The following is a 24544-nucleotide window of genomic DNA, read 5'->3' as shown; positions in this document are numbered from 1 at the left end:
TTTATTAAATTTTGCTTTAACATTTAAAGACTACACCTTTAACTATATGCCCATCAATGATTATAGGGAATAATTTTATCTGCTAGTAGAAAATTAATTTTTATTGGAGAATGTTTATCACAAACAGATGCTCACATATAACTTCTGATATAGCACCTTTAAGTGGTTGTAAGATTGTGTAAATTTCTAATGTACTTATATTGAATTTATATTCACTAAATATGCTGGTCATAATTAATGATTTATGCTGCAATTGAAAATAATCAGTTAACTTGCAGTTTTAAATTAAACATTTGTTTAAGAGTAAATGAAATTGACACATATCAATCAAAATGTGTTATAGTCTGTTCAATAAAGGTCACAAATCTCCTGTGTACTGACATCTTTACTGACATCTTTATTTTAATTTCAAGAGTAAACACCACCTTGTACATCAATGAGAGCCCAAACAAGTAAATGCTAAATTAGGTAGAGTATCATTAAATAGGTATTTACAAAATATTTACTTGTCAGTTTAATATGAAAGAAATAATTGACGAAAACCATTTTTATTCTATGATACTACTTTAGTTACAAATTTGACATATCGGGTACTCATGTCAATTATGTGGGAAACAGCATATGACTAATATAAATAGGTATCTAAAGACTAGATGACCACAATTCAATATACTCACCAAACCCTTTGTTCTCAAATACACTATGGTTGGCGTATATATTTTAACATATCGGGTACTCCTGTCAATTATGTGGGAAACAGCATATGACTAATATAAATAGGTATCTAAAGACTAGATGGACCACAATTCAATATACTCACCAAAGCCTTTGTTCTCACATACACTATCGTTGGCGTATATATTTTCTTCAGGAGGGCAAAGAATAAGTTTTCTCTTTTCAATCATCACGTTCAAAGTGTCATGGATAAAGATGTCACATACACTATCGTTGGCGTATATATTTTCTTCAGGAGGGCAAAGAATAAGTTTTCTCTTTTCAATCATCACGTTCAAAGTGTCATGGATAAAGATGTACTGTTTCTGTTAATATATACAACACAGTTTTAGTATGTTCATAGTATGTATGTGAAGCATAATAATGTAATATAACATAGCCATTAATTAATGTTATTCACATTCCTTAAACCGAAATACATTTATTATCTAATATGATTCAATAATGAGCTACAAACATAGAGACAATAGAACTATAATAAAGCATATAAGAAATTAGACTGTAAAATAAAATATCATAATCTGGTTATAACAATTGTCATACTAAATTATAGGTACTATGGTTACCTTGACATATCATGTATAATATGATGCAAGCAGTTATCTATAACACAGTTCACAATAAATTATAGGTACTATGGTTACCGTGACATATCATGTATAATACAATGCAGGCAGTTATCTATAACACAGTTCACAATAAATTATAGGTACTATGGTTACCGTGACATATCATGTATAATACGCAGTTATCTATAACACAGTTCACAATAAATTATAGGTAATCCTGTATATCATAGGAAGTATTACTATGAGTAAAAATAAAGTCTGTGTCAACCACTGATTTTTCGCAATGTTTCGTTGATACATTATTAACACCATCAGGAGGAGACAGGACATAAAACCAAGTACTGCTGCATTTAACAGCAATATAAAAACAGTTGTGGTAAAAAGCTAAAAGTTAAAAGGGAAATCATATCACAGGAAAAGCTGGCTGGAAGAAGTTACACAATAAAAGTTCATTAATGTTTGGGTCATACTCATCGAGTCACTTGGAACACATTGATTCAGCAATATTCAATTTAGTTTTGTCAAGATCAAACAATTTATTTAGCACATTGGAATTATTACAATTATAATCCTGCCCTGTTGTGTTCAAATGAGGAGCCATATGAGGTGCTTTTGACTACTTATTATGTCAAATATTGTGCCTGTCATTGTCAAGATCAAACACTGTATTTAGCACATTGGAATTATTATAATCCTGCCATGTTGTGTTCAAATGAGGAGACATATGAGGTGCTTTAGACTACTTATTATGTCAAATATTGTGCCTGTCATCGTCAAGATCAAACACTGTATTTAGCACATTGGAATTATTATAATCCTGCCATGTTGTGTTCAAATGAGGAGACATATGAGGTGCTTTTGACTGCTTATTATGTCAAATATTGTGCCTGTCATCGTCAAGATCAAACACTGTATTTAGCACATTGGAATTATTACAGTTATAATCCTGCCATGTTGTGTTCAAATGAGGAGCCATATGAGGTGCTTTTGACTACTTATTATGTCAAATATTGTGCCTGTCATTGTCAAGATCAAACACTGTATTTAGCACATTGGAATTATTATAATCCTGCCATGTTGTGTTCAAATGAGGAGACATATGAGGTGCTTTAGACTACTTATTATGTCAAATATTGTGCCTGTCATTGTCAAGATCAAACACTGTATTTAGCACATTGGAATTATTATAATCCTGCCATGTTGTGTTCAAATGAGGAGACATATGAGGTGCTTTAGACTACTTATTATGTCAAATATTGTGCCTGTCATTGTCAAGATCAAACACTGTATTTAGCACATTGGAATTATTATAATCCTGCCATGTTGTGTTCAAATGAGGAGCCATATGAGGTGCTTTAGACTACTTATTATGTCAAATATTGTGCCTGTCATTGTCAAGATCAAACACTGTATTTAGCACATTGGAATTATTATAATCCTGCCCTGTTGTGTTCAAATGAGGAGCCATATGAGGTGCTTTTGACTACTTATTATGTCAAATATTGTGCCTGTCATTGTCAAGATCAAACACTGTATTTAGCACATTGGAATTATTACAATTATAATCCTGCCCTGTTGTGTTCAAATGAGGAGCCATATGAGGTGCTTTAGACTACTTATTATGTCAAATATTGTGCCTGTCATTGTCAAGATCAAACACTGTATTTAGCACATTGGAATTATTATAATCCTGCCCTGTTGTGTTCAAATGAGGAGCCATATGAGGTGCTTTTGACTACTTATTATGTCAAATATTGTGCCTGTCATTGTCAAGATCAAACACTGTATTTAGCACATTGGAATTATTATAATCCTGCCCTGTTGTGTTCAAATGAGGAGCCATATGAGGTGCTTTAGACTACTTATTATGTCAAATATTGTGCCTGTCATTGTCAAGATCAAACACTGTATTTAGCACATTGGAATTATTATAATCCTGCCATGTTGTGTTCAAATGAGGAGACATATGAGGTGCTTTTGACTACTTATTATGTCAAATATTGTGCCTGTCATTGTCAAGATAAAACACTGTATTTAGCACATTGGAATTATTATAATCCTGCCATGTTGTGTTCAAATGAGGAGCCATATGAGGTGCTTTAGACTACTTATTATGTCAAATATTGTGCCTGTCATTGTCAAGATCAAACACTGTATTTAGCACATTGGAATTATTATAATCCTGCCATGTTGTGTTCAAATGAGGAGCCATATGAGGTGCTTTAGACTACTTATTATGTCAAATATTGTGCCTGTCATTGTCAAGATCAAACACTGTATTTAGCACATTGGAATTATTATAATCTTGCCCTGTTGTGTTCAAATGAGGAGCCATATGAGGTGCTTTAGACTACTTATTATGTCAAATATTTGCCTGTCATTGTCAAGATCAAACACTGTATTTAGCACATTGGAATTATTACAATTATAATCCTGCCATGTTGTGTTCAAATGAGGAGCCATATGAGGTGCTTTTGACTGCTTATTATGACAAATGATAAATAGCCATTATACCAAAAGGACAAACCTATACTGTTATCATTATGCATCTACAATTAAAAACTGTGTCTATACAAATTTCATTACAAACAGTGAGGTGTTAATTTATCATCGATGTGTATTCCTAGATATGGATGACCATATACCAGTTACTGAAAAACAATATGATAACGCAAAGCTATCTCCAGGTTTCATTTTTGTCTGCTATTGAAACCAATCTCGACAATATAAGTCGTCCTAAAAATTAAGGACATATCTTTCTACAGACGACGAACGACTTGACAGAGATGAACTGAAGCAGTCAGAGCCCTGTACAATCTATTTTAAGCAGCCACCAAAGATTGTGGTCTCTTAAAGATACAGTGGATTAATGAACCGGGACCAGTTTCTGCTATATTACGTAATGTACTGTGCGAATAGCAAAGTAGCCTCCTTTAAAATATGTGTATGTTAACATAACTGAAAAAGGGAAAGATTGTTGTGTTACTAATGTAATGACAGATGCAAATGAACAGTAAGAAATATCACATATTGCATGTGGAAACCCAGTGATAATTTGGTACAATATGGCAGAAAATACTGCTAATTATGTTTCAGAGTAAAGAAGATAATGCATTGGCTTACCTCGGTCTGCACCATGTGTGGCCGGTTGTTTCTCATCTTGAGCACAAACTCAAACACATCAAGTTCTTCATTCAGTTGGTGATCATCAACCCACTGCTGAAAGACATCGAGCGCGATGAACGTGCCTGATCGGCCAACTCCAGCACTGTAAAGACCAATAGCAGAGGAAGATAAAAACACTGCCCGATTTATTATCCCCAGGACAGAAAACTGAAAACAGAAACGGTGTCCGATTTATTACCTCCAGCACTTTATACTCAAAACAGAAACAGTGCCCGATTTATCACTTCCAGCACTGTATACTCAAAACAGAAACAGTGCCCGATTTATCATCTCCAGACCTTTATACTCAAAACAGAAACAGTGCCCGATTTATCACATCCAGCACTTTATACTCAAAACAGAAACAGTGCCCGATTTATCACATCCAGCACTTTATACTCAAAACAGAAACAGTGCCCAATTTATCATCTCCAGACCTTTATACTCAAAACAGAAACAGTGCCCGATTTATCACATCCAGCACTTTATACTCAAAACAGAAACTGATTTATCATCTCCAAAATTCAAAACAGAAACAGTGCCCGATTTATCACATCCAGCACTTTATACTCAAAACAGAAACAGTGCCCGATTTATCACATCCAGCACTTTATACTCAAAACAGAAACAGTGCCCGATTTATCACTTCCAGCACTTTATACTCAAAACAGAAACAGTGCCCGATTTATCACATCCAGCACTTTATACTCAAAACAGAAACAGTGCCCGATTTATCACTTCCAGCACTTTATACTCAAAACAGAAACAGTGCCCGATTTATCACTTCCAGCACTTTATACTCAAAACAGAAACAGTGCCCGATTTATCACTTCCAGCACTGTTTACTGAAAATAGAAACAGTGCCTGATTTATTACTTCCAACACTGTATACTCAAAACAGAAACAGTGCCCGGTGTATCACTTCCAGCACTTTATACTCAAAACAGAAACAGTGCCCGGTGTATCACTTCCAGCACTGTTTACTGAAAATAGAAACAGTGCCTGATTTATTACTTCCAACACTGTATACTCAAAACAGAAACAGTGCCCGGTGTATCACTTCCAGCACTGTTTACTGAAAATAGAAACAGTGCCCAATCTACCAACTTTAGAAATGTCAGTCTGTTTAACTATTGCTACAACTGAAACTGTTTTAATATTTATATCTCTATGAATTCGTAGACAAAGACATTTAATAAGGAAACGATTGGTTTTGGAGACCAAATTTAAAAGACAAGTATATCGTGGTAATGTCTGTATAAAATACTAATATGTAATGTCAACTGAATGCCAGTAGTATGGGACTGATTGCTAAAGTAGTGTCGGAAATAGAATAAAACTGATTTTTGTCGATTATGTCTTATATATATATTAAACTGACAGGTAAATATTTTGTAAATATATATTTAATGATGGTCTAACTAATTTAGCATTTACTTGTTTGGGTTCTCATTGATGTACAAGGTGGTGTTTACTCTTGAAATTAAAAGAAAGATGTCAGCGAAACAGGTGATTTGTGCACTTTATTGGAACAGACTATAACACATTTTGATTGACATGTGTCAATTTCACTGCTGTTGTAATATGTAAGGGAGGTCTCTGATGACGGTTTACCCCTATCCCTCTCCCAAAACAAAATATTTGTAGATATTTCTAAGTAACTTTTGAGCAAAACTGTCAAGAACCATTCTGAGTGTACACCGGTATTAAAGGTGCTATCTCCATGTTGCATAATCACAGCTATTATAAATATTTTTTTTAAATTAAATTTTGCTTTAAAATTTAAAGACTACACCTTCAGCTATATGCCCATAAATGATTCTAACAATATATGTTTATCTACTAGTAGAAAATACATTTTTATTGGAGAATCTTTATCACAAAGAGATGCTCACATATAACTATGATATAGCACCTTTAAGTGGTTGCAAGATTGTGTAAATTTCTAATGTACTTATATTGAATTTATATTCATTAAATATGCTGATCATAATTAATAATTTATGCTGCAATTCAAACTACTAAGTTAACTTGCAGTTTTAAATTAAAGGTTTGTTTAAAGGGACATTCCTGAGTTTGTTGCAATTTTGAAGATGTTATGGACTGATGGAGACTTTTTAACGAGTGTAATTACATATCAACTATATTTGTTTGCATAACATATTAGTGGCTGTATATTAAACATGTTTTTGATCGTTCTAACATTTGTACTAGGTTAAATTTCATTTTATTTCCTAAAATATCTTTTTTTCGTACGTACAAAATTATTTGAAGACAAAATCCAGTTTGGGCTTCTTACAAATATTAAGACGACCAGAAACACATTGAATATACAGACACTGATATTCTAAACAAGAAAATATATTTAATATGTAAGCTTAATCGTAGAAATATTTTATTAGTCGGAAACAATGCAGCAAACTCAGGAATGTCCCTTTAAGGGTAAATGAAATTGACACATGTTGATCAAAATTTGTTATAGTCTGTTCCAATAAAGTACACAAATCACCTGTTTACTAACATCTTTATTTTAATTTCAAGAGTAAACACCACCTTGTACATCAATGAGAACCCAAACAAGTAAATGCTAAATTAGGTACAGTATCATGAAATATATATTTACAAAATATTTACTTGTCAGTTTAATATGAAAGACATAATCGATGAAAATCAGTTTTATTCTATTTCCGACACTACTTTAGTACCACAGTGGACTTTATACTACTATGGTTACGGATTGTGGTTGCAGTCACGTTTTGCCATTAATGTTGGTACGATCCTTTGTTCTTGACAGTCTAGAATTAGGTTTTATATATGCGTGATGTGTTGCTGACCTGCAGTGGACGACGACGGGCCCACAGTCGGCTGCCGGGTGGATCTCTTTGCGGATCGTCTGGATGAAGCTGATCACGTCCTCGGGAGTCAGGTTGGCACTGTAGTCCTCCCAGCCTGGGATGAAATACTGGCGAACAAGTCGATCTTCTTTGCCCTGAAGCAGGAACGAGGATAAAACTAAATCATAAAGGATATCAAATGAAATCTTAAAGACACTAAAAACTAGTATTGTGGTTAGAATGCTGGTAATACATGGGGAAAACATTTCCTCCGCCCTCCGCTCCTTTGTGTAACTTAAATTTAAATGGGAGTTATAGTCTTGTGACATCAGTGGCTATTCACTCGTTCCAGCCAGTGCACCACGACTGGTATATCAAAGGCTGTGGTATGGGATGGCACATATAAAAGATCCCTTGCTGCTAATCGAAAAGAGTAACTCATTAAGTTGACAACAGCGGGTTTCCTTCCCCAATATTTGTGTGGTCCTTAACCATATGTCCGACGCCATATAACCGTAAATAAAATGTGTTGAGTGTGTCATTAAATAAACCATTTCCTTCCTTCCTTCAGTGGTTATTCAAGATAAATTATGACAACACACAATGTATTGAATTGCACTGAACTGTATCGACTAATATACTATATTATAGACATTGTGCTTACCAGTGTCAACTTGAAAATTCGGATGATGAACTTGTTGAGTTGAGACACACTAGTCAATTCCACAACTATCTCCCCATAGTTAACTGGCTCCAGAGGATTTGGAGGCCAGTATTGGTCCACCTTGGGCTGAAATAGATCACGTCAATCCATATCCACATTGCTATTATTTTAAAACAATGTTATACTATTGACAGCTATTATTAAACTTACTTGAATATACATCAATGTGCACATTGCCATGGATAACCATATTGAATGGATGCTAACCAAATACTTCCCCCAGTGTCGTTTTTTTGTTTGTTTTGTTTCTACCATTAAACTGTACATTTCTGTTTTGTTTTACCAACCATGAGCATGCCTTGTTGCCATGTGTATCACCCACCTACCACCAGGTATTAGTGGTTGCCAACATTCTATGTTATTACACACTATCTAAAACATTCCCAAACATTTAGTGGTAAACAATAAGCATTGGTTAAATCAAAACAATCCCAATTCGCTGACAGATCTAATGAGAAACAAGAAGCGAATGTTTCACTCTCGTATTAACAACCCTGAGAAATCATACTATACCTATCTTTCTGTAAATGAACACATGCTCCTTTTCCCATCTAGAGATCTGATCTATTGTGATGTTCTTTGTTTCATTCTCACGCACACATATAATCACAGAAGAAACTCCTATATGATGATCATTCCAAAGTGTCTGAATCAATCACACATACAACTAGAGCTAACACAGATAATTATCAGAGATTTATTACACCTTAAACTTTCTCTTCTTTTTTTAGATAAAAATACCCTATTGATAAGAAAGATTTGTAAATAGAAGGACAAAGACTAACCCTTCCTTTTTCCTGCAGGTCTGACAACATGACGATCAGGGTGGAGTGCTGTTCCCAAATCATCCTCCAGAAGTCGGCAATGGTCCCAGTCATTGGTCCTTGGGTGGCAATATATTCACGTGGTCCTTTATAACCCTGAAATAGTGTTATAGTGTTTGGTACGTTTATTTTAATAACAAGACATAGAGCGGATTAAAGTCATATTGATATACTTTGTTGTATATTAATTTTAACAGTGGCATAGTGTGGTATGATATATTCAATAATTCAGATTTCAGAAACATCATAAGATATATTTGTTTCATGTGGTATTTATTATGGAGTGAGCTCAAATCATTTCTGCATTTATGTGTGTGTGTTTTTGTGTGTTTACATGCATGTGTGTGTGCGTTTATGTGTGTGCATGCCATGTGTGTACATGTGAGGAGATGTATGGGGTGTGTGTTCAGATTATATTTTAGCACAGACATATGTGCACTGAATGAATAAATAAATGGATAAATGTTTAATTAGATCTTAGCATGCAAAACACATTGGTTCTATGTATATGACTGCATAATAATACTGTGAAGATGATAAAAAATCTGATAAAAATCTCTTGTGAACAGAGCACTGGATCTCCACATTTGGCTGTAGTCTCGTGGCATCTTCTCATCTTCAGTTTTCCATCGTGATATGTCTCTTTTTAACAATTAATAGTACAACTATCATTACAAGATCAAAATTTCACAGTTGTGAGATAAATTAGGTGCTATGAATTCCCATTATATAGAACTGCCTCCATAATAGTTAAAACAACGAAGTGTCAACTGGCAGAATTCGAACATAATACACCGATTCGCATTTCACTGATGCCCAAGACCATAACCAAGTCTTCCACAACAATGGACGCCCAATTAATCGTAGTTAAGAAAGTGTGCTGGCAGACCCTCGGTTCGAAACTAATGGGGATAAGGACGTACATGGTGATTAATCGTTAGTTTAAATCAATGCATAAGAAAAAAAACCCTGTTTGTTTTGTTTAAAAAAAAGAAAGAAATGTTTTATTTAACGACGCACTCAACACATTTTATTTACTGTTATATGGTTAAGGACCACACAGAGTTGGAGAGGAAACCCGCTGTCGCCACTACATGGGCTACTCTTTCCGATTAGCAGTAAGGGGTCTTTTATTTGCACTTCCCACAGGCAGGATAGCACAAACCATGGCCTTTGTTGAACCAGTTATGGATCACTGGTCGGTGCAAGTGGTTTACACCTACCCATTGAGCCTTGCTGAGCACTCACTCAGGGTTTGGAGTCGGTATCTGGATTAAAAATCCCATGGCTCGACTGAGATCCGAACCCAGTACCTACCAGCCTGTAGACCGATGGCCTAACCACTACGCCACCGAGGCCGGTTTGTTTTGTTTAACGACACCACTAGAGCACATTGAGGCTATTGGATGTCAAACATTTGGTAATTTTGACATATAGTCTCAGACAGGAAATCCGCTACATTTCCCCATTAGTAGCAAGGGATCTTTAATATGCACCATCCCACAGAAAGGATAGCACATAAAACAGCCATTGATATACCAGTCGTGGTGCACTGGCTGGAGCGAGAAATAGCCCAATGTGCCCACCGACGGGGATCGATCCCAAACCGACCGCGCATCAAGCGAGTGCTTTACCACTGGGTTACGTCCTGCCCCCAATGCATAAGAATAAGAAAACTAGGAAGAAAGGCCGACTCACGGGGATGAAGTTAGCGTTGATGTAGTCCGAGGTATCCACGCCATTATCTGGGTCTTCTTCCAGTGGCAGCAGCTTCACGCGGCTGTGGTCGACTGAAACACGTCACACAGTAAATACAGCTAAAGCAGGTTTTGTTTAATGACACAACTAGAGCACATCTATTATAATTATTAATAATTGGCTATTGGATGTCAAAAAATTTATAATTATGATTGGATGTTAACAAATTGATAATTCTGAAAAGGCAACTTGCTACATTTTCCCAATGGCAATGAGGTATCTTTTGAATGCAATTTCCAGTGTCAGGACAGCTCATACCATGGTCTTTAATATACTAGTCGTGGGGCACTGATTGGGATAGGACAACCCAATGAATCTGTCGACTGATTCGTCCTACGACCCAGTGATATTGGGCGAGTACTCTAACAGCTAAGCTAAATCCCACCCCCTGTAACAAAGCAGATACACAGCCATGGTTCATGCAAGCCACAACAGTGGGTATAAGCCACATAAGCAGTACAAATATATATATATATATATATATATATATATATATATATATATATATATATGTGTGTGTGTGTGGGGGGGGGGGGGGTTGGTGTGTGTGTGTGTGTATGTGAATATGTGTGTCTGTGAGTGTGTGTGTGTGTATCTGTGTCTGTGTGTGTGTTTGTGTGTGTATTTTAAACCTTTTAGCAGCATCAAGACTGCTGTACTACTGTGTGCTGCTGATGACAGTATATATTGTCATTTAATCTACAACCACTGCTTACCATATCTATTGTTACAGCATATATAGCACTGATATGTAGTATTTAGTAAAATGAGGGGCCACCTGGAATGTGGGGCTCTCCCCTAAGCAGTGTGTCTTACTGTGAAATTATAATTTACATAAACTATTTCAGGTAGCCAATGTCTTTCTACGTAACTTGTTCTGGCCATATAGCTGATGCCTTAATAAGTAATGGGTGCAAGAGAAGCCAGGCTACAGCCAGTGCTACAACGTACATGGAAGGATGTTGACGTATCTGTTCTTTACTCGGTTTCCATCCATCTCAGAATGTATCATAGGGCTATTGGGAGACAAAGCTTTCAGGTCCTAATGGAAAAATACAAAATGTAAACAACATGGAACACACCGTTGATGACCAATTTCTCAATACCTCTTTTACAAGATAAGTGAAAATGGCGTAATACATTTACCCCAAGAGGTAAATGGCTTTAATCCGAATTTTAGGTAAGGAAGGTGTGGCAATCCTACTTTATGTAAAACGTGGTGCTGATTCCAAAAATAGCAGTCTTATTGACCCTACTAAAGAACAAATTGCCATGTTGACAATATTTTGGCAAAAAATCATGTATTTTGTACTATGGCTTTAATCCGAATTTTAGGTAAGGAAGGTCTGACAAGCCTACTTTATGAAGAAAGTGGTTCTAATTCCAAACATAGCAGTCTTACTGACCCTACGTAAACACAATTGCCTTATCTGTTCTATGACTGGTCTGGCATTACCATATCATATCTAATAAGCCTCTGAATATCTTATATTCATATTTTGTTGTCTAGAGCTCACCAAAGAATAACAATCTCATCAATGTGACCCATTTTTGGCTACATTTGGCCCATGTGTCACCCAAAATGGTTATTTGCCATAGGGATATTAATTATATTGTACTAGATATGAATAGTGTGTAAAAAGTCATCAAAAATATCATTTACAAGTATAAAGCCAAATACAAATGAAAATTACAATCTGACATTTTATCACTATCAGTGTTAAATCAGTCTTATTGGCCCTACTTAAAACAAAATAAATGGCCAAAATCATACATTTATTATATGAGTGGTCTGACGTTACCCTGTGATATCTAATAAGCCTCTGAATATTTTATAGTTATATTTTGTTTTATAGGGCTCACCAAAGAATAACATTCTCATCAATGTGGCCACTATTTGGCTACATTTATCCCACGTGTGAAGCAAAATGGTTATTGACCATATGAATATTAATTGTACTGTACTCAGTATAAATGGAATGTAAAAAAATCAATAAAAAACTAATTTAAAAAGTGTTGCTGATTACACCCCCGTTTTTAGACCAAATTTGGCCAAAATTAGCTAATTATACGGACGGTCTAGTGCTGTATCAAATAAGCTTCTGATTATTTTACAGTATAATTGTGTGGTCAAAGTCTGGCAAAAGAATAACAAATTAATCAATGCTGCCAACTTTTAGCTACATTCGGCCAAAACCATGCAGATATTTTCCACATGAATAGTAATAGAATTGTACTCCATATGAATAGCAGTAACATTTCATGAATAAATCAAATTCATGAAGGCAAATGCAGGGACAGAAAATACAAAATGGCATTTTATGTTTTTAAAAATTCATGTTTAACCAAAATATTGTGCACAAAGTACAGAGAAAAACGATATGAAATGCATACCCATCATCGTGCACTACCATCATGCTTACCACCACTATTCTGTTCCATGGTATGGGACGACACAGTCAACATCTGACTGCTGATAAACCAGTGGTAAAAAAAACTGCATTAGCTAAAACAAATTCTAGCCATGATCTGTGTTTGTTGAATGATATCTGTTTGATGAAAAGAAACATGATTCTTTCTTAAAAAGTGTGAGGAACATTGCATGACGATGGCCTATATGCAGGACACTATACAAGCAAAGTATAAAAATGTCTCTGATATATGTTCCACCATCTGTTAGCTGTTGGGTACCTCAGACAGGTTAGGAACAGCCCTTAATGCCTTTCCGTCAGACAAACACTAAAACCAGGCACACTGTTGCTGCTATGTGTATGGCTTTATATCTCAATAATCTTTGCACATCAGACGTTTTGTCTTTTCTGAACACACTAAGGACTTTTAGTGCAGTAATGCTAATAATAGCTAGTAAAGAGTTAAGAAATGCATTTCAAGTTATCTGAATTTAATTACAGATTCCATTGATTTATTTTGGAGTGAAATGTGTTGAGATTGGCTTTGTACATAACGTGTGCTTGCTTATTTTAGGCATGGCCTACTTATTTTGGACACACCCTTCATCGCCTCAGCGTTTGTGCAGCTTAAAGCCCCGTATGAGTGTCGAGCATACTGAATCGCTCTTCCTACTAGAAGCGACAAATGATAGCTATGCGTATGTAGTGTAACCCCTGGATACCGTCCAAACATGACTATCACCAAAGGGATGAAATATTTGGAATATTTAACATCCATGATGACCTATGAAGGTTTCTGTAATACCAGCAGTGCTGGAAAGCACAGCTCTGGGGGAACAAAATTGATATGGGTGGTATCTACGTCTTTTTATTAAAAGGGCTGTATGAACAAAATATGAGGATTTTTTTCAGCTTTATGCTTGGTGAAATTAATGACATTGTGTTTACTTCAAATAACTAGTCATGTACTATAACATACTATCTCAGCCATTTTAATCTGGATGTCACCAATGTTGATATTGGCCAAAACCAATGTACAGGAAACTTAAATACATCTTGTCTGTTACAGTTATGAGTGACAAACAGTTTGAGTAATCATTATATGTGAAAAGTGTAGATGCATTATGTCCTAAACAATTCAGACATGCCCTAAAATGGTTTATTATTATTATTATTTATTATTACATGTAATTCGGTACCTATTGTAACACAAATCCAGTTGTATTTTCTTCAAGATCTGTGTCTTCTGTATAAAACAGCTGTATTGCGATATGTAAGACACAATGGGGAACCGGAGTATGTGTCTCACATGTAGAGGCTGATGCTCACCAGATGTACCATCTCAATGTGCTGTCAAAACATCAGGACAGAATGATGTTGATATTATAGTCATCCTTCGGTATTAATCCTGATATCTAAACTTCAATATGTAGATTGGTGCATTTGTGTGCAATGTATTGCCAGATTTTGATGATCTAACAGGATGCGATTATACGACACTTTGTTCATGCCTCAGAAAGAAAAAGGTGAATGACTCGGCAGTCTTGGAGAGAATACCATCTTTGTTGGTAGCAACCTAAAGGTGAATGACTCGGCAGTCTTGGAGAGAACACCATCTTTGTTGGTAGCCAGCTAAAAGTGAATGACTCGGCAGTCTTGGCGAGAATACCATCTTTGTTGGCAGCAAGCTAAAAGTGAATGACTCGGCAGTCTTGGAGAGAATACCATCTTTGATGGCAGCAAGCTAAAGGTGAATGAATCGGCAGTCTTGGAGAGAACACCATCTTTGTTGGCAGCAAGCTAAAGGTGAATGAATCGGCAGTCTTGGAGAGAATACCATCTTTGTTGGTAGCAAGCTAAAAGTGAATGACTCGGCAGTCCTGGAGATAACACAATCTTTGTTGGTAGCAAGCTAAAGGTGAATGAATCGGCAGTCTTGGAGAGAACACCATCTTTGTTGGTAGCAACCTAAAGGTGAATGACTCGGCAGTCCTGGAGATAACACAATCTTTGTTGGTAGCAAGCTAAAGGTGAATGAATCGGCAGTCTTGGAGAGAACACCATCTTTGTTGGTAGCAACCTAAAGGTGAATGAATCGGCAGTCTTGGAGAGAACACCATCTTTGTTGGTGGTAAGCTTAAGAGTGTTGTGGAAAAAGATATGCGTTCACGTCTTGGTTTTGTGAATGAGACCAAATTACAAAATATTCCTACAGAAATATAAACCCATTTATCCAGTCATACAAATTTCCAACATGCAAAATCGTTCAGATGTTAACAAGCGCAATTATGTGGCACATCTAAATGGTCCACAACAGGGCATTCAAACCACATATCATGGTTAGAAAGAGGCTAATGGAGTTTTTCTACACTTGGGTTTACAATTTTCGATAAGATGGAACCTGAAGATGTTGCAGTTCGATATGAGATATTGGTGGTAGTGATGGTGATGGTGGTAGTGATGGTGATGCTGCTGCTGCTGCTGCTGATGATGATGATAGCAGTACTGATGTTGATTCAAACATTGAAGGTGATACTAATGATTACAGTTTTGATAATACCAAACTAAAACCAGTTGTTTTAACACGTTTTATTTTAAAAATTTGGTTACTGTATACGAAAGTTATGTTGAATAATCTATACACAGTATGTTGGTTAAAATTTAACACTGATAGTCATAAAATGTCAGATTGTAATTTTGATTTTTATTTGGCTTTATAAATGATATTTGTTATGGATTTTTACATACTATTCATATCTAGTACAATATAATTAATATCCCTATGGCAAATAACCATTTTGGGCCACACATGGGCCAAATGTAGCCACAAATTGGCCATATTGTTGAGATTGTTATTCTTTGGCGAGCTCTAAACAACAAAATATTACTATATTAATATTCAGAGGCTTATTAGATATCATACGGTAATGCAAGACCAATCATAAAAAAATACATGATCTTTTGCCAAAATATTGCCAACATGCCAATTTGTTCTTTAGAAGGGTCAGTAAGACTGCTATTTTTGGAATCAGCAAAACGTTTTACATAAAGTACGATTGCCAAACCTTCCTTATCTAAAATTCTGGTTAAAGCCATTTACCTATTAGACTAATTTACACGTCAAGACGACATACATTATATTATTGCAAAATACATGAAATATATACATTTAAAATATTGATTTTATATGTCATGCATGTGATCTACACCTAGCATATTAATATATTCATGCATGCATCTTATATCAATTATATATACATAAATATTATTATATATATATCAATGACAAAGCAAAACACATTTGAAATCTGAACAACAAAACCATATTCCCATATCAAAATCGTATCTCTGCACACGGCAGAGTCGAAAAGAAATTAGGTGAAGTTGTAATTGCTTCCAATATCCACTATCAACTCACTTCATATTCCTGAGAGAACCGAAGATTGGAATCTTTATGTAGGTCAGCTATATGATTGTTAAATTCAATCATCTTCACTGGCCTGTAACAAATGTAAATATAATTATTTTTAAACGTATCTTCTTCAGAACATAATGTTCGATCATGTTTGTATCATCAATATAATGGTCACTAAATCATTTAATCTATCACAATAATAGAATCATCATGTAATAGATAACTTAACGTTCATACATTATTTCACACACCATGATTTCATATGCATCACTGTTCTTACAAGAAGGGGAAAGATAATAAACTTTGTATTGGAGTATTCAAATTGTTACTTTCGGTATATAAAACGAGATACCAAGAGATGAATATATCTTTGTACTTTCAGCTACTTTGATTGATTCCCATTGGTGGATAGAAGCAGGCACTATGAACATAATGTTAGAATACAGACAGTGACAAGTTTTAATGCTGATTACCTCTCTTTCTCTATGTCGAATAGTTCCTCTCCACTGGAGCTCGTTTCTGAAGGGGGTCTGAAACAAGACAAACCTAGATTACCACGATATATACTACAATATAACATATTACATGTTTACTACACCACATAACATTATTTATTACACACCAGTGTAAAATATTACTCATGTCATAACACTTGCTCTGTATCTAACTAGTATAATATTGGCACGAGCAGACTAGCACGGTAGTATTTTAATTTGAATGACGTCGGTATTCACATGACGTCACTTTGCATCTACGCAATAAACTGGGTGTATGATGTGTCCCTTTTTACGAACGCTGGAAAACATTAAGTGTAAAATTGGTGTTAAAAATGTTTTGTTCAGAGATTATTAATGTATCTAACCGTGTTTGTACAAAATAGTGTAATTTTAAAGTGTAGCATTACTAAATATGGCCATGAATTGAAATTGCTACAAGATAGGCTGTTATATTTGGGGTTATTGTGTAAGAAACCAAAACGTTGTTGCGGCAAATATCTGCTACTCTTTTTTTTAATGGCCCTATTCACAAAATGTCAGCGTCACATCTAGTCAATCCCATTCACTCAGCTCAATCCTTGCTGGTCCGCTCAACAATTCAGTCATTAGTGTGCACCTCATTAACTGACAATTAATGCAAGCTTCTATCATTGTTATGTGATTGATGATTGCTGTAGGTATCATATATAATACACTGTCATGGCACATCCCTGGGATTTGTGTAGTTTTTATGTTAAATAAAAGAGTTATATATATTCGTTACCAATGTAAAACATGTACAGGGGTGACCTTGGAGTTCTTGGTGCACATGGGAAGGTAATGACTGGAATTACCGTCAGACATTGGAATTGGATGCAAGAGGAAATAGTTTCACATCTATCTACCCCTGTTTAACAATGTACATACTTTCTAGCAGACGGCAACCTTTATAGAAGTGTGTTGTAGTTTATCACTATGAATATTAAGGTCTGCACATACATGTATGGTCAGAGTTTTCAAACATCCGTCAAGCTAATATAATAGGTTGTATTTAAATATTAGTGGAAAAAAAAAGAATTTGATTACGAATAGATACTTGTTCTAAATCAAGTGCCAATACATATATTCAACTGTTATTTAAATTAAGTTAACATCTGATGTTAATTATTTCTATTAGTCACTAATTAAGCTAAGCTCTTAACAACTGGTCCCTCGTGTGGATCTTATTCTGTCATTCTAATGCCTATAGACAATCAACATATTCTTTTAGCAAGGCAATAATACAAGCTGGAAATTATGTATGTTTTTTCATTGGTATTGCTGTTGTTGTTCATTACAATGTCTAAGAATCATGTTTGTTTTTAATGTTTGTCCTCAATCAATGTATAAATAAAAAAGTTGTATGGCATGTCCATAATATTTAAAAGCCACTTTAGTGTCTTTTATTCATAAAGCTGTGTGGAAGACCACATTGTTTGTTAGTGTACACATTTCGCATACTGCACAGCAACTGAGAGGAGAATTAAGGGTGAAACCTGCTGTGTGGTCTACGTCTCCTGATCAGCACGACGACCACGACGACAAGGACGAGGATAACAACACCTGCCACAGCGAGACCAACAATCAGAGCTATTGGAGACTCTGCCTCTGAAAATATAGGACATGCACAAGGATGAACAAGAAATAGGACAAAAAACATTCTTATGTTTCATCCTCTATCATTTCACTATGGCAATCTGTTAATCAGTTACACACAATAATAATTCAGTGACCTAGTCTGTTTCAAGTGTGTTATCAGTCTCCCCAAACTCAGCATGTTCAGTATTGCATATTGTCTTGTATTGTACACACTTATGTGTTTTTAAATTTAATATTATTTTGTAATTTTATATACTGTATTTCATGTGTTGTGTAATATATAATTAAAAAGTCTTTGGTGGCATTGTAGTTGATTTTAGGTTCACTGAAAACCATTCTTGCACATCTTGCTTCACAGCCCTTCCTTTCTGGGTCACACTTGGACATTTTGGTAGATCTTTCCTACCAACTTGCTATTAATGTCAAATCAGCTCATTCATGAAAACTTAATGAACGTAACAATTGCTGTAGTGATTAATGCTTCATATTACTATAACATGCATTGTCCAGAATGTAGTTTGTTGCCTAATTTACATACAAAGGAAATCCCCCAATATTTGACCTGTCTATGTACGGATCCGAGCTTAAAGTATTATTAAACTTGTGTTATAGAGTTTACTAGTGACACACATGTAATATTTGCACCTACCTGGTTTTGTTTTGAAACGGACACCTATCCCTTCTTTGCAACCGCCCTTAGTACAGGCAAAAACCACAACTCTAAAAAAATTAAAACATATTGAGGTAATGGTGCTACATTCGTCATGTTTTTATTTGTATTAATAACACACTAGCAACAAATACTTGTACCTGCTTTCAGGTTATGTGTTCATAAACAAAAATACCATATAAAAGGCGTACTCCAATAACTGGGCTTGTATAATATATTTAAAAGCCCAATAGCCCAGTAGATGGGGATATGTATTTGAGAGCTCGAATCACGAAGGAGGTTGGCGACACACTCCCCTGAAAAAACTTTGAATTTCAGGTAATCAGATACAGCATTTCCAGGTTTCTGAGCAAGTAACAAGGTGCGCCGGGTCCGCTCCTGCCACCCTTTGGATTCGCCACTTCTTCATCTCTTCACAATATGATTAAGGGGACAGTCAACTCCAACAAGAGCCTGATGTGTTGGAAAGATGCATACCCGGACCACCAACACATACTGACACTTTGTAACGTCCGGTGGTATATAGCTTGGGGCAAAGTGACGTCAGCTCCGTCCAACTCCTCTATGCACAGTGTACACAAACGCTCTAATTTACGACAAGGCGCTTCGCTTTCAACCTGACTTGTTAAAACAACATAAATGACTAACTAAATATATTTCAATTTGCATCAATAGAACGAAATGGAGTTATAGTATGTTTCTCTTTCTAAAAATCCAAAGAAAAAATGCATATTATTAGGACTATTGGTAGGGTACATTTGAGCAAAAATGACCACTCACGATACCTAAGTGATAATTTTCTGTTGTTTGGGAATGGGATGGAAAAGTCTCCTTAATAAAGGGTTTTACAGAATTACAGTAATAAAGCAGGATGGCTGATAATGTCCATTACGATTTGAGGGGTGTCCGCACGGTTATCACACAATACCCTGTGATCTTAACAAAAGAGGCACATATTTTTAGTGTATCTAGACACAATGTCTGGGGACCGTCTAAATATGCACCTGCCAATCAGGAACCACAGGTACAGGCCAAGGAAAGAAAAGACCAATTAACTAAGAAAACACTCGGATTATTATTTCAGTCTGTGGGTTAATTTATGTATAAAACATATAGTTATTTCAACACTTTGACAATGGTGGTTTATTTTGTATTGAACGAGATTTACACAAATTTCATCTTTGACATCGAACATTGTATTGCACAAACCTTATTTTTACACACCCCACCCTCATCATCTGCAAACACCTTTAATGTGATCTCTCTCTCTCTCTCTCTCTCTCTCTCTCTCTCTCTCTCTCTCTCTCTCTCTCTCTCTCTCTCTCTCTCTCTCTCTCTCTCTCTCTCTCTCTCTCATGGTATAGTAATAGCATACTGATAGTAGTATAGTATCATAGTACTGTCAGCGGTTGCAAAACAAGGCGACGAAGCATGCGACGTTTACTACCCTCATTTACGACGTCTATTTTCACCACAGTTGCTCAGACTCCAGTTCATATTTTCTTGAACACATACTATCGTATGAAAACAAAAGAACCATCTAAAAGTCACTTTTTTCGATTTGCTGTCACATGCAATATTTCACTGACAAATAGTTCATCACCAGTAATCTTTGACTCATCCACGACATCAATATACCTACCGATGTAACTTTATTCAAGATATAAAATGTAAACATTGAAAAGAAACAAAAGTTCATCGTATCGCCGCCATTTTGTTTTTTTTTTTGCACTGGAATCCAAATATTTGGTCCTTTGATACTAATATTAATAGAGTGCCAAACGTTAACCAGTATTTTATTAGTTTAAAAGTTGCAAGCCACCATTTACGTTTGCAAAACTTTAAAAGTAGAAATTATTAATTTAATTTATAAAATATCAAATAAATTGAAAAAAATAAAATAAAATAAATAAATATAATTAAATACACAATGTCATGGAATAGATAAATTTAACAAAGTATCTACATTGAAAATTACTAATTTGGTGTGTGGGGTGGAATTTTATGTCTTAACCTATAATACATGTTCAGTTTATGCTAATAAAGGTTCTTGTTTCGTTTTGAGGTTTTTTGGGGTTTTTTTTGTTGTTGTTTTTTGGGAGGGGGGTTGGGTAGGAATTCCCATTTATAAGTAAATAAATATATACACATTTATAAGTGATAAAATATTAATTTGTTTTTAATGCTGTTAATTGTTCTAATAGGTAACATGGATAGTTTTTATAACTTAGGTGGTATTAGTGGAAACAATTATTTTTAAATATTAATAAGTAACTTTATTCTAAACTGATGAAAATTGTTTGCATGTTTTTTTAAACATACCATAAAATATGCCCAATGAGCATGTTGTGTAAACTGACAAATTGATTTCACATGAACTTAGTATGCAAAATGTATATTAAAAAGTTAATTATTTCAACTTAATGGGGTTTTGTGTTTTATAAACAGTTAAAATTGGGCAAGTGAATTTTTCACCATGATTAGTAAATTTTCAAATCCACTGGTCCCATGGCAAGTGAATTTAAAATACAAAAAAATCTAGAACCTCATGTACATGGAACGCTTGTAACAGTTGGATATCGCTTATTCCTGCACTGACCAATCACATTCAAGGATAGAAATGTGAGTCATAATTGTTCCAATCTTGGGCCAACAATTTCTGGGGTAACCGACTCCGTCCCATAGAGCCCCCCCCCCCCCCCCCCCCCCCCCCATTACTGAGTGTCTGTAGCTCTCGATACCCCCCACCCCCAACTACTACTCTGACAGTTCCAATGCCTTCTAGTACTTCATTTTGCAACCGCTGACAGTACTAGTATAATAATGGTAGTAGTAGTAGTAATGTGGATAGAAGTATAACGGTGGTGGTGGTAGTAGTAGCAGCAACAGTACTAGAATTGGCGGGGGTAGTAGTAATGGTGATGGTAGTAGTAGTAGTGGTGGTGGTGGTAATAGTACTACTAGGAGTATGGACTAGAACTTATAAAATATGTTCTATAAATATAATAGCATAATATACAAACACATATTTTCTTCCAGCTGGAAGTGGTCCATTACAGAAGGTAGTTGTTGCTTTTTCACAGATCATAGATCCGATTTCATATTCCATATCAGCTGGCCCTACAAAGGTTCAGTCATAGCATAAATAACTAGAAAACATAAGCACATTATAAATTGTAACTGTTACAGGTAAGCTATGAGTTGATGGTGTTGATTTCAGGAATTTTAAGATTACGTTACACAGAGTCACAAACTGTAGCCCAGTTGTAAAGAGCTCGCCTGATGCGCGGTAGGTCTAGGATCGATCCTCGTTGGATTGGGCTATATCTCATGTCGGCTAATACTCCACAGCTGGTATAAAAAAGCTGTAGTACTATCGACTCTATGGAATGGTGTATATAAAAGATCACATGCTGCTAATCAAACTCTGTGTCTTGTATAAACGTAGCACCGCCCTCGGTGTAGTGGTTAAGCCATCAGACTTAAGGCTGGACAATACTGGGTCCACATCTCGGTACAGGCTTTCACCCAGATTCAGTGGGTAGGTGTAAGGCCATTGCACTGAACTCTCTCTTACTAACCACTCTCTGTCCTGGACAGACAGTCCAGATACTTGAGGTACATACCCAGAACACCATGCTTTAACCTTAATTGAATATAAGCACGAACGTACGTATAGATAAAATGAACTCTAAAAGAGTAGGCCATTGTGTGGTGGCATCGGGTTTTCTCTCTAATTATGTCTGTGGTACTTAACCATTTGTCCTATGCCATATAACAGTAATTAAAATGTGTTCCGTGCATCGGTAAATTAAAAGAAAATCTTTTAAACTAGATATTTACATAAACTGCTGGCTCCACAGTCTCAATGATGACCAATTCCATACCCAAGCATTCATTCTTTTAATTCATTGTTTTACTTATGTCCAGTCAATTGTCAACAGTGGTCGAGAATTACTGATGTCCCAACTAGTTTTTCCCAGTCAACGTTTTGCCTGCCATCCTGTCGGACCGACATTTATTGTGCATTTATACTCTATGATCATATTTGGTCCTGCAGAATTTGTATGCTGACGTCAATAGCCTATTTCTACCTGTTCATCTGGACTGTCAAATGGTTAGTTGTTAGAGATTTAGTGATGGAGAACTTGGTTTAGTGGCTTTACACCTGGCCATTGATCACTACACCACTGAGGCCGGTTGAACAATTTGATAGACTGACTGCTTAGCTAACACGATTAGTGGTTTGAAGGACTGACTGACTGATCGGTCAATTGGTTTATCCAACTGGATTCTTTATATAACATTTGACCACAAATAGTAATCCAGGCATTCTATTTGCATGAGGGTTCTGTAACATACGTTTGTGTTGAATACGTTGAACGCACTGGTCTACTTTTACTAGGCGGTGTATAATGTTTTTAGCAATACTTAAAGGGACATTCCTGAGTTTTCTGCAATTTTAAGATGTTATCGACTAACAGAGACTTTTTAACGATTGTAATTACATATCAAATATATTTTTACTGCATAAAATATTAGTGGCTGTATATTAAACGTGTTTCTGATCATTCTACTATTTGTACTAGGTTAAATGTCATTTTATTTCCTAAAATTTTTTTTTTTCGTACGTACAAAATTATTTGAAGACAAAATCCAGTTTAATATATATTAACACATTGGATATACAGACACTGATATTCTAAACAAGAAAATATATTTAATATGTAAGTTTAATCGTAGAAATATTTGATTTTTCGGAAACATCTTACAATGCAGCAAACTCAGGAATGTCCCTTTAACCCACACATTTCACATTAAATGAAACCGTTTCTGAGGATTATAATGTTTGTAATGGCTCCAAATGCATTTTATGCCAAACATAAGTAACTAAGGTCAATGACTGGAAATGGTATGATGTGTGTTCCTTAAGAGATACCTTGATCTTTGACCTAGATATCTGGCTGTCTACATGGAGGTCATATTTTTGTGGGAAACCTCAATGGAAGGCCACCATACCCCATCTAAAGTTTCCCGTAGTGTATAATAATTAATCAGTACCTGTATCACTCAGTTTAATCCAGGAATCATTCGTTGCTCGGTATGGTACTTCAAAACCTTCTAGGTTTGCGTCATACCAATTCTTGTACTTCTTATAGTGTTCTTCACCGCCAGTTTCCCGTCTACGACGTATTGCTGTGAATAAAACAAAACATGCAATGTAAGTATTTAATGTCAGCTAGCCCAGATAGATGTATATGCATTTACTTAGATGTATTGGAATCAAGGTATGGACCAGAGAGACATGTCCTCCTAAACAAGTGT

At 35.5% G+C, this 24544-nt stretch overlaps 1 protein-coding gene across 1 annotated transcript in view; it reads right to left on the bottom strand.

Annotated features, from left to right (window-relative positions):
- The window catches only part of LOC121371849 (tyrosine-protein phosphatase 10D-like), a 31713-nt gene extending 7212 nt beyond the window's left edge, over positions 1-24501 (bottom strand). Inside the window, exons 1-14 of the mRNA XM_041498053.1 lie at positions 24281-24501; positions 22243-22339; positions 19199-19269; positions 18447-18558; positions 16909-16965; positions 16439-16520; positions 11561-11651; positions 10550-10641; positions 8813-8947; positions 7968-8093; positions 7304-7458; positions 4428-4572; positions 1032-1040; positions 821-932 (exon numbers count right to left, since the gene is read on the bottom strand). Coding sequence (XP_041353987.1) covers positions 821-932; positions 1032-1040; positions 4428-4572; positions 7304-7458; positions 7968-8093; positions 8813-8947; positions 10550-10641; positions 11561-11651; positions 16439-16520; positions 16909-16965; positions 18447-18558; positions 19199-19269; positions 22243-22328 — 1273 coding nt within the window. The 5' untranslated portion in view covers positions 22329-22339; positions 24281-24501. The remainder of the gene's footprint in view (positions 1-820; positions 933-1031; positions 1041-4427; positions 4573-7303; positions 7459-7967; positions 8094-8812; positions 8948-10549; positions 10642-11560; positions 11652-16438; positions 16521-16908; positions 16966-18446; positions 18559-19198; positions 19270-22242; positions 22340-24280) is intronic.
- Positions 24502-24544: the final 43 nt, after the last annotated feature.

Source organism: Gigantopelta aegis, chromosome 4, assembly GCF_016097555.1.
Source record: "Gigantopelta aegis isolate Gae_Host chromosome 4, Gae_host_genome, whole genome shotgun sequence".
NCBI lineage: Eukaryota > Metazoa > Mollusca > Gastropoda > Neomphalida > Peltospiridae > Gigantopelta > Gigantopelta aegis.
The sequence above is the reverse complement of the archived record's forward strand: the minus strand, read 5'-3'. Positions and strand labels throughout refer to the sequence as shown.